The 11,206-nt window shown below is 40.0% G+C and overlaps 1 protein-coding gene across 1 annotated transcript in view; it reads right to left on the bottom strand.

The window, feature by feature from the left end:
• Positions 1-1,596: 1,596 nt before the first annotated feature.
• Positions 1,597-11,206, bottom strand: part of LANCL3 (LanC like family member 3) — a 38,832-nt gene continuing 29,222 nt past the window's right edge. The window contains exons 4-5 of the mRNA XM_069784921.1: positions 9,864-10,071; positions 1,597-8,739 (exon numbers count right to left, since the gene is read on the bottom strand). Coding sequence (XP_069641022.1) covers positions 8,580-8,739; positions 9,864-10,071 — 368 coding nt within the window. The 3' untranslated portion in view covers positions 1,597-8,579. The remainder of the gene's footprint in view (positions 8,740-9,863; positions 10,072-11,206) is intronic.

The raw sequence follows: 11,206 nt of genomic DNA, 5'->3' as shown, positions 1-11,206 counted from the left end.
AGGTGAGGCGCCGTGCGGTGCGGCGAGGCGCCCGCTAGGGGGAGCCGCCGGCGCAGCCGCCGCGCTTCACCGCGGCGCTTCACCGCGGCCTCGGCCCGGGAGGGGCCCCGGAGGTCGGGTCCCTCCGGCGGCGGCCGCGCTGGGGCTTCACCCTGGCTTTTTGTGGGGGTAAACGGAGTGGACGGTGCCCGGTGGTGCGTGGGGAGCGCCCCCTCATCACGGCCGTGAGATACGTGACTGGAAGGAGGGGGGGGATTGGTGGGTGGAAAGGTGGGGCTGCTCTTCAGGGGGACGTGGGCGGGCTGGGGAAACGGGGTGAGAGGAGGAGGCGAGGGCAAAGTCCTGCACCTGGAGGAAAGCAACCCTGTGCAACAGTAAAAGGCTGAGGGGCAGCTGAAAAAGGCAAAAAAGGACCTGTGAGTCCTGGTAAGCCTCCCCCCTGATGCCCTTTTACCACTTTGTCAGGTGGATCTTACCCTTGCTTGTCAGGCCTTTCCCTTCAAAGGTTCCCAGGACTACAAACCCCAAAGCCTGCCGCGACACCAGCAGCATTTGCCTGCTGTCCCCAGCAGGAGCCAGAAGACCACCCCGCGCCTCTCTCCCTTGCCACCAGAGCTCTGGAGTCATTCTGGACATGCGTAAGGTCACCCTGGCAGTACCACTGATGCCCCCATGGACAAGCAGCAAAAGGTATTAGCCCAAGGGCAAGACAAGCCTTTGCAGTCTCTCCACAACATCCTGAACGTGACCACCTGGCAAGAAACAAAGCTCCTGAGGTACCTAGTCAGGCTGGCAGGTGGTGCCTGTATCCTGCGCAGGGGGAGTCTTCAATCACCACCACTTCTCCTCTTGGTGCAGGTACTTTGTTTGTGCTCAGCTGGCTCTGATGCCTGACCTGATAGATCTTGTTTCTCCTTGCCTCTTCCCAGGTAACTACAGATATGCAGGTGGAGGTTAGCTACAGACCCGAGACCTACCAGGAGCACAACAAGAAGGCAAGATGCAGAGTTTGAGATGCTATTAGCCTACTAATGGGGTAACGCTAACGGCTACTTCTGCACGTCTGCTACTATTCTTTAATTCAACTTAGGTTGTCACCAGATTTATAGAAAAAATGCTAATAATACTTTGTTTGGGCCATTTCTTGAACTGCTGCACTGACTAATCTGCAGTCCTGTTGCTCACCTCTAGTTGAGCTCAACTCATGATAGCAAAGATCGAAACCTTGTTATGGGTGGGCTGAAGTGAATTTAATTCTCTAGTGCCCTTCACTGAGAATGGAGGGGGTCTTTCTGGAAAGAGAAGAGGCCACGTGTACTGAGATTTAAGCAGGGTGAAAATAAACACTTAAGTGGAAAACTTTAATCTACAGGCCAAAAGCAACCTGTCTTCTCTTGGGAAGCTCCCATGAGGTAGTTATACCTAATGGCTACGTGCAGCCTGGATGTCTTCTGATTGGAAGATGGATGATTTTACCTTTGATAACACAGTACCACTGAAAAGCTTTTGGAGCCCTGAGTCATGACTGCTCCAGAAGGAAAAGTTGCCAGCACTGTGAAAGATAAGTACAGAAATAAGCAATCCAATGCAAAATCATACTGTTCAAGGTTGGGCTTTTATTTAAGGCAAAATATAATCACAGCTTTAACATTCATAATATCGATATATACAGAGTTTGTTCTGCCACTATGAAGCTTAGTGTTACCACTGCTTTTAAAAAGCTATAAAATCTAGTTTCTATCATAATCTACAATACAAAACTAATACAATAAACACATTCTGAAAGATCACAGTGTTTAAAACATTAGAAGAGCAGGGGTCCTGCTTTTAAACAATAAGGTGCATTTCTAAAGAATCAAATCAATCTTGATTCTAAGGGCCTGTACCATATTATGGCTGCGAATGGCTATTACACTGAGAAACCAATCTAGGGTGTGGCACGTACTCCAGAAATGAACACCGTATGTTGGAATATATTGAATATTCAAGTGTAACCAACACAAACTAGACATGAAATAATGCTATTTAAGTTCCCTGTACTTTTTATTGGTGTTGGCATCCATGTATATTGCAGACATACTGAGGGAAAATGGGTATAAAACTGCTACCAAATAGGGCCCTGCATATGCAAACACCTGTGCTTTCCTCTTACTATACGAACAAGCCTTACTAATTCCATGGGACTCATGCGTAAAGGAAAGTTTGTAGGGTTGGGGTCTGGAATGATGCAGTTTTGCCCGTTTCACATGTGTGGAAGGACCTAACCTTGCATGTCTGAAATCAAGTGGAGATTCACCACTGACATCAGCAGTGGCATATCAGGCCCTTAAAATGAGTGCAGAAGGTCAAATCAGTGGCAAAATCAGACCATTGTTAGAGGAAATCTTTCTTCGGTCATGGTAATGAAGACGGAAGCCGAGTTCAGTTGCTGGTCAGACAGCCTTTCTCTTCTATATGAAGTAGAAATGTATGTTTGAATAGGATTTGTTTTCTATTCACTGTGGGATATAACTAACTTCAGGACTTATACATAAAATTCTCTGGGGAGTATGCATGTATAGTCATGCAGTGCTGTTGCTGAATATCACTGCATTATAAAGTATCTTTCATTCAAATATCATTATACCACTAGGCAAAATGAGTTTTTAATTAATTTTCTGCCATTCTAGTTGGCATTGCTGTACTTGACCTAAATGCCTCCACCTTCTCTTGGAGTCATGCAGTGAACAAAGTCAAGGGACTCCCTTGTAAGTATTAAAAATAAATATGGCCTTATGTATTTTCAAGCAGACTGCTATTTATAAATTGACTTTTTTCAGAGCATGATGTAAAATTTTAAATATACAGGGTACCAGACCAACAGTGACATCAGTGACAGTACAAATTAGTCAGGAGGTTTAATAACTCAAAGGCAGGTTGAAAAGTTGGTGCATGTTGGCTCCTTGGATCTATTTTTTTAAACTGCCTAAGCATTGATAGGGTTCATCATTTCTATTCCATTAAATGACAGGAATGGGCGGTAGGTTCAGCTACAGGCAAGTCCCTCACAGGGAGACTTTTTCAGCATATGATGACTTTGCTATAATGGCAATGAAGCGCTGTTCAAGGCAGCTAAAACCTGTACACTGCACACTGTACCACTGTCTCTGCAATGAAGCAAACTGTGCTATTCTCTTGGAAAATGCCTATTCACATCCCTAAATTGCTGTATTGTTTTGTGGGCCCTGAGCATTTTTGTCTTATGGCTTTGAAGTATGTTGTTCCCTCAGCAATGTGATTTTTGGTCATTTTCTTACTTCTTTTCAGTTTAGCTGTCTGCTGCTTACTACTTAGGTCCAGGACATACTTATATAAAATGAAATGTCTTCTCAGAGCAATCTAAACTGTTCTGTTAGCCAGAAATTGCTCATTGGTGTAATTCTTCACAGGAAGGTTACTCTTTAAAATCTACAGGGCAATTCTTATTCCTGATATACTGATCTTCCTATGGATTAGAATATGCACTCATGCCAGTGAATATTCAAGGTATGTAGGAGAAAATTACCGCACCTGAGATTTACTTGGCAGACCTCAGAGATACACTCTGCCCATGGATCTTATAGGTCCAAGTAACAAGGATATATTGTCAAAATGCATGCATACACTAAAATAGGTCACTGTTTGCATAAAACATGCAATATGTTGGCAGATGCTATAACTGTATATGTGGATAACGATATAAGTACAAAAATTTGATTGCTTATGAAAGTTTTCATTTGCACATATTGCACCTGTATGTTTCTGAATACATCAGACACAGACGTATCGTTTTTTTCCACAGTATTTTAAAAACTAATCAGTATTCTTATCATATTCTCTACATGTCCATACAAGTATTATTAGAACATCAAAGTGGCATTACTTAATTTCAGAGTAGCAAAAACGGTGACCACTTTACTTGCATTTGTTTGTGCATATTTCCCAGAACTATTTAAATGTGTATTTTGGGATGTTTAGCCATTTCACTTGGTTTTGATTGTCTTAATAGAATTGAGATACTAGAGAAGTGAACATGCTCCCTAGAAAGTCTCTCTTTGTTTTATTTAATGATGTAAAACATCAGTGACAGTTGTTATACAGTATAATGATTTTTCCTTAGCAGGTGGGAAATGGCAGAGCCAGTGAGAAGAGGCCATCTGGGAGTGTAAAATAATGTAATGCAAATAAGTGGAACACCCCTCTTAGGCAAAATTTATCAATCTTATTTTCAAGAACAAAAGACCTGGGCTGCTGCTTCAGACTTCTTAAGTTATTCATAGGTTGGGAAAGAAAGGCAGGGAAACTGAAGGAAACAATGATGCAAACAAAGCAGATATTGAAAGCAGTAGCACAAAATGAGTATGTTATCATGCTGAGAAGTTGTGAGTAGCAGGAAAAAATTAAGATATATTTGTTAGAACTCTACTGTTGATGAAACTTATTGCATCTGGCTCTATGAATCCTGAAATCACTAAATCTGGACATTACAGATCTAGTTTCCCTCAAAATTTTTCCATGACAGTAATCTATGGATGACCTACCAAAAGTCATGAATAGTATATAGCTCCTTAAAGATTTGTAATCTACAGCTTTACTCACAAACAGCACCACACAAACACAGGTACATCACAAATAAGCACCAATACCCACACAATGCATCCTCTTTGCTTTAACAGCATAATCAGAAATACTATTACATCACTTAAATTCCTATTGCCTACACTTTAGAAACTAAACACAGTCAAGAAACTAATGTGCAAACATGACGTAGTAACTTATGTTTTACACTTTGAAAGAGGCTTCTCAAGTTTCTGGTAACACAGTCTTTTGTCACAGCACCATGGCAGAATCTGTTCAGGAAAACGTTTTTTCAGTCTATTAGGGCCTGAGTCAGGAGCAGGAGGAGACAGCATCCCACTGAGAATGTCTAGCAAAGGTTGCATGATCAATTTCTCGAAGCAGTAAGAAGGGAACACAAAGGACTTATTTTTTTATTACACTGAAAAGTGCTGATGGCTCTGCTCAGGTTGCTTTCCTGTTAACGTCTTAAAAGCAACAAATAAAGGTTTTAACAGTATGTATGTAACAGCTTATATAGTACAAAGGAAAAGAAGCAGCTAGACAATTAAGAGGAGGAAAAAGATGAAAAAAAAACCTGCTCATTTAATGACTGGCATTTTCAGAAGAGCCCTGGGGTATATTTACACTGTATTCAGAAGCTGTGACTACAGCACGTCTAGTAGCCACCTTAACCCAGCTAGGTCAGGTAAGAAAAGCCACGAAGCTCTAAGAATGAGTTCAAACTGCCATGTCTGACAAAACAGATGAATAATTATGTTCCAAGATTTTATAAGATGTATCCCATGAGACTGGATGTTTATGTTACTGTTACTGATCTTGAGTGTCAGTAAACAAAGTTTGCCTGCTGCCCTGGCTGAAGTCAGTGCCGAACTTGCACGACTTGCAGAGAGATGTTTGGGAGCTAGATTTTGAAAACTGGGTGGTTGCATGGGTTTTCTCATTGTTGAATGGAGTAACTCCTACTCAAGGACTATTTTCTTTCTCACAGGATTAGTATCAAATGAAGCCAAACACATGGCTTCATATTCGGAGAATGGTTGTAGAGACAGAGATTTGTTTTGCGGGTGCTGTTCAACACGACACAGAGCAGATCGGAGTCTCCTCTGAATGTAAATCAGAAGGAATTAATTCTACAAAGAGACATGGAGGGAAAACCACTAGAAAACTAACACTGAATTCTTAATGTATACTTCCTGCCATTTATGAAGAATCACATTAAAAGATAAATGCAAACATGACCGTTGGAAGTTAAGCATAATAAAATAGAGTGATTTTATCTACTGCTATTATGGTAAATTTTAACATAGATGTGGTATGTGTTACAATATCAGCATTCATGACTTGGTCAGGATCTAAGTTACTATACTCATTTATTGTGCTCTAGATTTACTGAGGTTTTGACAAAGGTTTTCTTCTTCAAGCATCTCCTGAGAAATAACTAACTGGAAACAATTAAATGTTGTGGCCCACTGATAATTAAAAAGTAGGCACTGGGGACAAAATCAAAAGGTCATGATTATTATTATGGTATGTGTAGATTCCGTTAAGGCTTAAGTTTGGAGTTGTTTGGGTTTTTTGACATAGTTATCAAAACACTAAGCGTTCTTGTTTTATGTTTGCATCTCTAAATAAAAGGATTGGCAATAAATGTACGGTTGCAACAGCTTGAGTCTAGATCATGGCAGAACCTATTTCACTCTCTTACAATAAGACAGAATACAGTTACAGTAGCTATCTAAATGCTATGGCACAAATGTTGTTACTTACATGTTTTAGCTGAGTGACATTACCCTACAATGAATATTGAGACTAAAAACCTATTGACCACAGGGAAAAAGTGGATAGGCCAAGTTTTACCTTCCTTAAACATTTGTTTAAAAAGGTTCCAGTTATGAAATATATTAATATACTCACATTACAGGAAGCAACTAGAGAAGAATCCTAATAGACTTAGGATCTTCACTACTGACAGTTGACTTTGCTCTGATCTAACAGGAGCATTTCAACCTGGCTGGGCAGAGCACACGCACATCTCCATTGACTTTTTGATTTAGCCTCACATCTATAACTGCCTGTGAAATACATACTCCTATGTGTACACATCTCACTGCTCAGAGTAATGATGTAAGTGACATTAATGGCTTTCTTAAAAGACCTTTTATCCCATGAATAATAAACACATAACAACTGTATATTGAATTTTAACATTTCTGTTCACCAAAAAATCCCTAAATTCTTGACAAGCTGATACAGAACTTCATTGCTTTATTCACCAATGGCTTCTATGATTAAATAATTAATTAGAGCTGCACAGTGCAAGACAAAATAGCAGAAATCCTAATCTGCCGCTCATAATGATGCAAGCCATCTCATTAAAATAACAGTGGCAAGAGTAGGAATGGGATTACTATATTAAAATGCAGAAGGGTTGCAAGACCTGGCTCCAACCTACAGCCTGATCAAGGCCCACTGAAATTAAATGGGAACTTTAATCCGTTAGGCATTAAAAATAAAGAAATTGTAATCTCCTCCAGCTGAGAATGCAGGAAGAGAGACTGCATTGTTTGGCAGTGCATGTAGGTCAGCTTTTTCACCCTAACTGCAATTTTTGACATACTGGTCTTCCCAATCTGTCTTCAAAGGCAATTGCATTACATTATTCCCATATAAATAAAAATAAATAAATAGTAAATATCTCTTAAATACAGATATTGATTTCATAGTTTTTTAGTACAAATCTACGTTAGCATTTTCTTTAGCTTTCAAATACCATGTCTCATATATAATACATATAAAACAGCATATAATTGGAACCTTAAGTGCTAGTGCAACTAGTGTTGAGCAACCCATTTATTTCTATAGCTACAAATCATTTGGGCATATACATTATTTTGTTAACCAGGAAAAGAAGCGTTTTTGAATTTTGTTACCAGGTTTTTCTTAAAATCAGTATGCCATCCAAGGTTTGCATTCAGTTTGCAGGGTTTGTAGTGAACAATTCATCAAGGAAAACAGATTTTCTGTTGTCTGAAATATGTATGCTATTGTTCAGAAATGCTGCTATAGGTAATTAATTTTTAAAGGAAGCTTTTGTATCACTGAACAATGCTTATCTAGTAATGCTGTACCGTGAAGAAAGCATCTGCCTGCTGTATCTTTGCTATAGAACTTTTTGATCCATGTCTTCTCCATGGCTCCACTCATCTTCCCTGTAACAGGGAAAGTATTGACAAGAAGTGACACGGTTGCAGTAAATCAGTAAGGAGACCAGCTCCTTGCCCCAGACTGAGCTCTGAAAGGAAAGGTCAAATTCACTTCTCATTTACACACACGAAACCCCACTAGCTGAAATGAACCCGTGAATATATAGCTTTCTACATAACTATCAGTATATGCATATGAAGATGAAGGAGCTCCAAGATACAGGTATTTCTAATACATGTTAGTAGAACTAGTAGAAGTGGTTTAGGTAGAAAATCCCAGATTTTGCCTATGTGCAGTGTTGTGACATGTCTACAACACCCTCCCCGACATGTGCATCGCTGCACGAAGACTTCTTTTTGCAGGTCTCTTTCTAAAACCTACTGGATGCATCACTGTTTCTTCTATGCATGTTGCTATAATTCTAGCTTGCCTTTTTTTTTTCTCCTGTGTAACCACCAGATTAAAAGTTTGGTAATGCCCCTTTCTCTCTCAGTTGAATAATTAGATTTTGCTTCTTATTACAGCTAAATATCTACCCCATCAGATTCAATCACTTCCCCCATATTTTTTTTTTTCACTGACCCAATTTTTATGACCACACACTTCCCTCCCAAACCCCCAGTGTATTTTCTTTTTCACCTGACTCCCAGCTAAGTTAAGGCTAGCATTAGTGGTACCACTGGCTTGTTTTGTAAATAGCCTCTCTTGACAAATAAGTGAAACCGCAGTGCCCTCTCCCACCGCCACTAGGATGTGGCCCTGGAGAATGTTACTTTCTAGACAAAGACACTGAAGAGAGGAAACTCAGCTTGGTTGGGTTGCAGCAAGTCAGTCAGGAAACACACAGTTCCCGAGAAGCCTTCATACAGACTATATACACTTTCTAATGCTCGGGAACCAGCCTTAAATTCTTCTGTAAATAAGAACTCTGCAAACCTAAGAAACAGGAAAAAAAAAGAGAGTTTGTCATTATTTGGTGTCCATGTATGTCTACTTACTTGTTGTTTGAAAGCATCATTTTAATAACATTCAATGATCATTAAAAAAAGTAGAAAGTTCATTATTTAACCTTATGTGGAAATTTTACACTCTCCGATTTCCATGACAAACTGAGGTCAATGAGATCTAGAAAACCCAAACCTTTGCGAACTGTACATGTGTTATGCTTCTTTGAGAGCTATAAACTTTTTCTGATTTCTTCGAGACATATTATTAAACAAATACTTTTTAATAACTTTTATCCTGGTTGTTATTTCAGCACGATGCAAGCAATGTTTCACATTGATGCAACAAATTCTGTAATACTGAAATTACACAAATAAAATGGTCTCACTTCAAACGGCTGAAAATAAGTCACCCTAATTACTACACCACATCCCCTCATTATTCTATGCTATAAGGAAAACAGTTACAAACATTGAATACTATGTTTTTAAACATGTACGGTAAATTACGGAAATATAATTAAAGGTAATTGCAGCACTGTGAGAGAATTTTCAGTGGACCATACCTGCTTGCATGAGGACAAAATGGAATTGACCCCACTAGCTAAGCTGAACAGCACAATGTCAAACTGGCTAAAGCTGGGAACGATAAATTAAAAAACTGTAACAGCAAAGCAGGTCCTATACTTATTTTCCACTTCTAGTAGTAAGGGAGAGCCTTAAATGCTCTGAAAATCAGAGCAAATCATATTTTACTCTGCTCCTGGACTCGGGTACACAACATGGCTGGCTTCTGACCTCATGTCAGGATGAGCCCTGGACGTGCGCCGTTCCTCCCATCCACCCCAATTCTCTCCGAAGGAGCAGAGGCTCTCGGGCAGGGAGGGAGGGAGCCCGGGAGAACCCAATGCTTCTCGCGCTGCAAGCAGCCTGGAAGCAGGACTGGAGGGCTCCCTGCAGAGCGCTCCTGCCCCACAACTCAGAGCTAGAATTGCACCTGAGGCTTAAACACTCAGACTACATCCAAGGATGGTGATCCCAGACTCTGAGCAGCCTTATAAATGTTCTTGAAACTTTCTGGTATTACCCCGAATCCAGAAAGGTAGGAATGCTAACCTTTGTGCCCTGTATATGTATTTTGAGTTTCCAGTGAGCCTATACAGCAGCAGGAACACATAAGCACTACCAGCCACTCCATGGCATATTCCAGGTCCCTTCTTCAACAGGCCTTTCTGCCAAGTTAGCTCTCCACACCGGATACAAGTGTCCAGATATTGAGGCTTCTTGGAAACCAGGTAAGCTTTGGCAAACAGATATGCAATGCCTAGGAAAATAGCAGTGAGATTGTCTTTTGTAATAAGTATGCCAAAGGTTTTGTAGAAGACATAAGAAAATAAAGATTAATACACTAAAGAACTGCAGTCTCATGCTCTACACATGTCAATGTTACATATCTATATGCTACATATGGAGGGGAAGAGTATCTGGTAAGCTAAAAAGCATATGGTAAGATGTACTTATCCACTCCCTGTGATAACACCACTTTCAGTCTTTTCACTGCATTACTGAATGCCAGGGTTTACTCAAACATCTCTAAAATTCCCAGTCCTTCAGCAATTTAAAACAGTAGTCACATTTTTGCCTTTAAACCAGTAAACACTTAGCACTGTCTTCTACTGGTTTCAAATCCCCATTCACCTCACCTATTTACACTGACAGAAACACAAGGACAGGCTAGATAATTTCTTACACTGGCAACAGATAAATTTTTTTACTCAATGAGAAAGAGAAGCTTGCCCTCTTTTTAGTGTGGCCCATGCTGCTTTATTCTAGTTATGAACAGTTATGCATACTAACTTCTGTCAAAAAAAAAAAAAGCAGCTATTTCGCTTATTTTTGGAGGTAATTCAAATAAATTAATCGTAATCTTCAACAGAGCACTGTACAGGTCAGTTCATGGTAACCTTAAAAGAAGGCATATGACACATAACCAAGCCAAGGGCCTACGGAAATGTTTAGAATAGCTTGCTTGTGGACTGAATATAATACACACTCAAGTAGCTGAAAAGTGTTCTGTAAGCTACATGTGCGTAATTACCCAGAACAATGATGGGATACAGGATTTTCTGGGGAAGAACAATAGCAATTAATGAATTTGCATGTCTCTAAATGTCTCCTAAAGTAACTTCTTTATGCCCTTTGAGATTTTGACACTTTGGTCCAGTCTCACTGCATGTGTCTCCACTAACAGTTAAACCCAAGTCAAAGGCCACTCTCAAGATACTTTAACAAAGAGGGCATCTTCCCTGCAGGTTTCATCACTAGGCCAGCCATGCTGTAGAAGTAATTTTTTCCTCTCAAAAATAAAAAAGGCTGGTAAGCAAAAGCTGTTTTCACTTCATTGGAGTGTGAGAGCAAGAAGCTTGTTCCTTAATCATACCAACAAAAAAGTAATGCAT

The sequence above is a fragment of the Haliaeetus albicilla genome, chromosome 6 (assembly GCF_947461875.1).
Source record: "Haliaeetus albicilla chromosome 6, bHalAlb1.1, whole genome shotgun sequence".
NCBI lineage: Eukaryota > Metazoa > Chordata > Aves > Accipitriformes > Accipitridae > Haliaeetus > Haliaeetus albicilla.
This window is presented reverse-complemented; position numbering and strand designations above follow the sequence as displayed.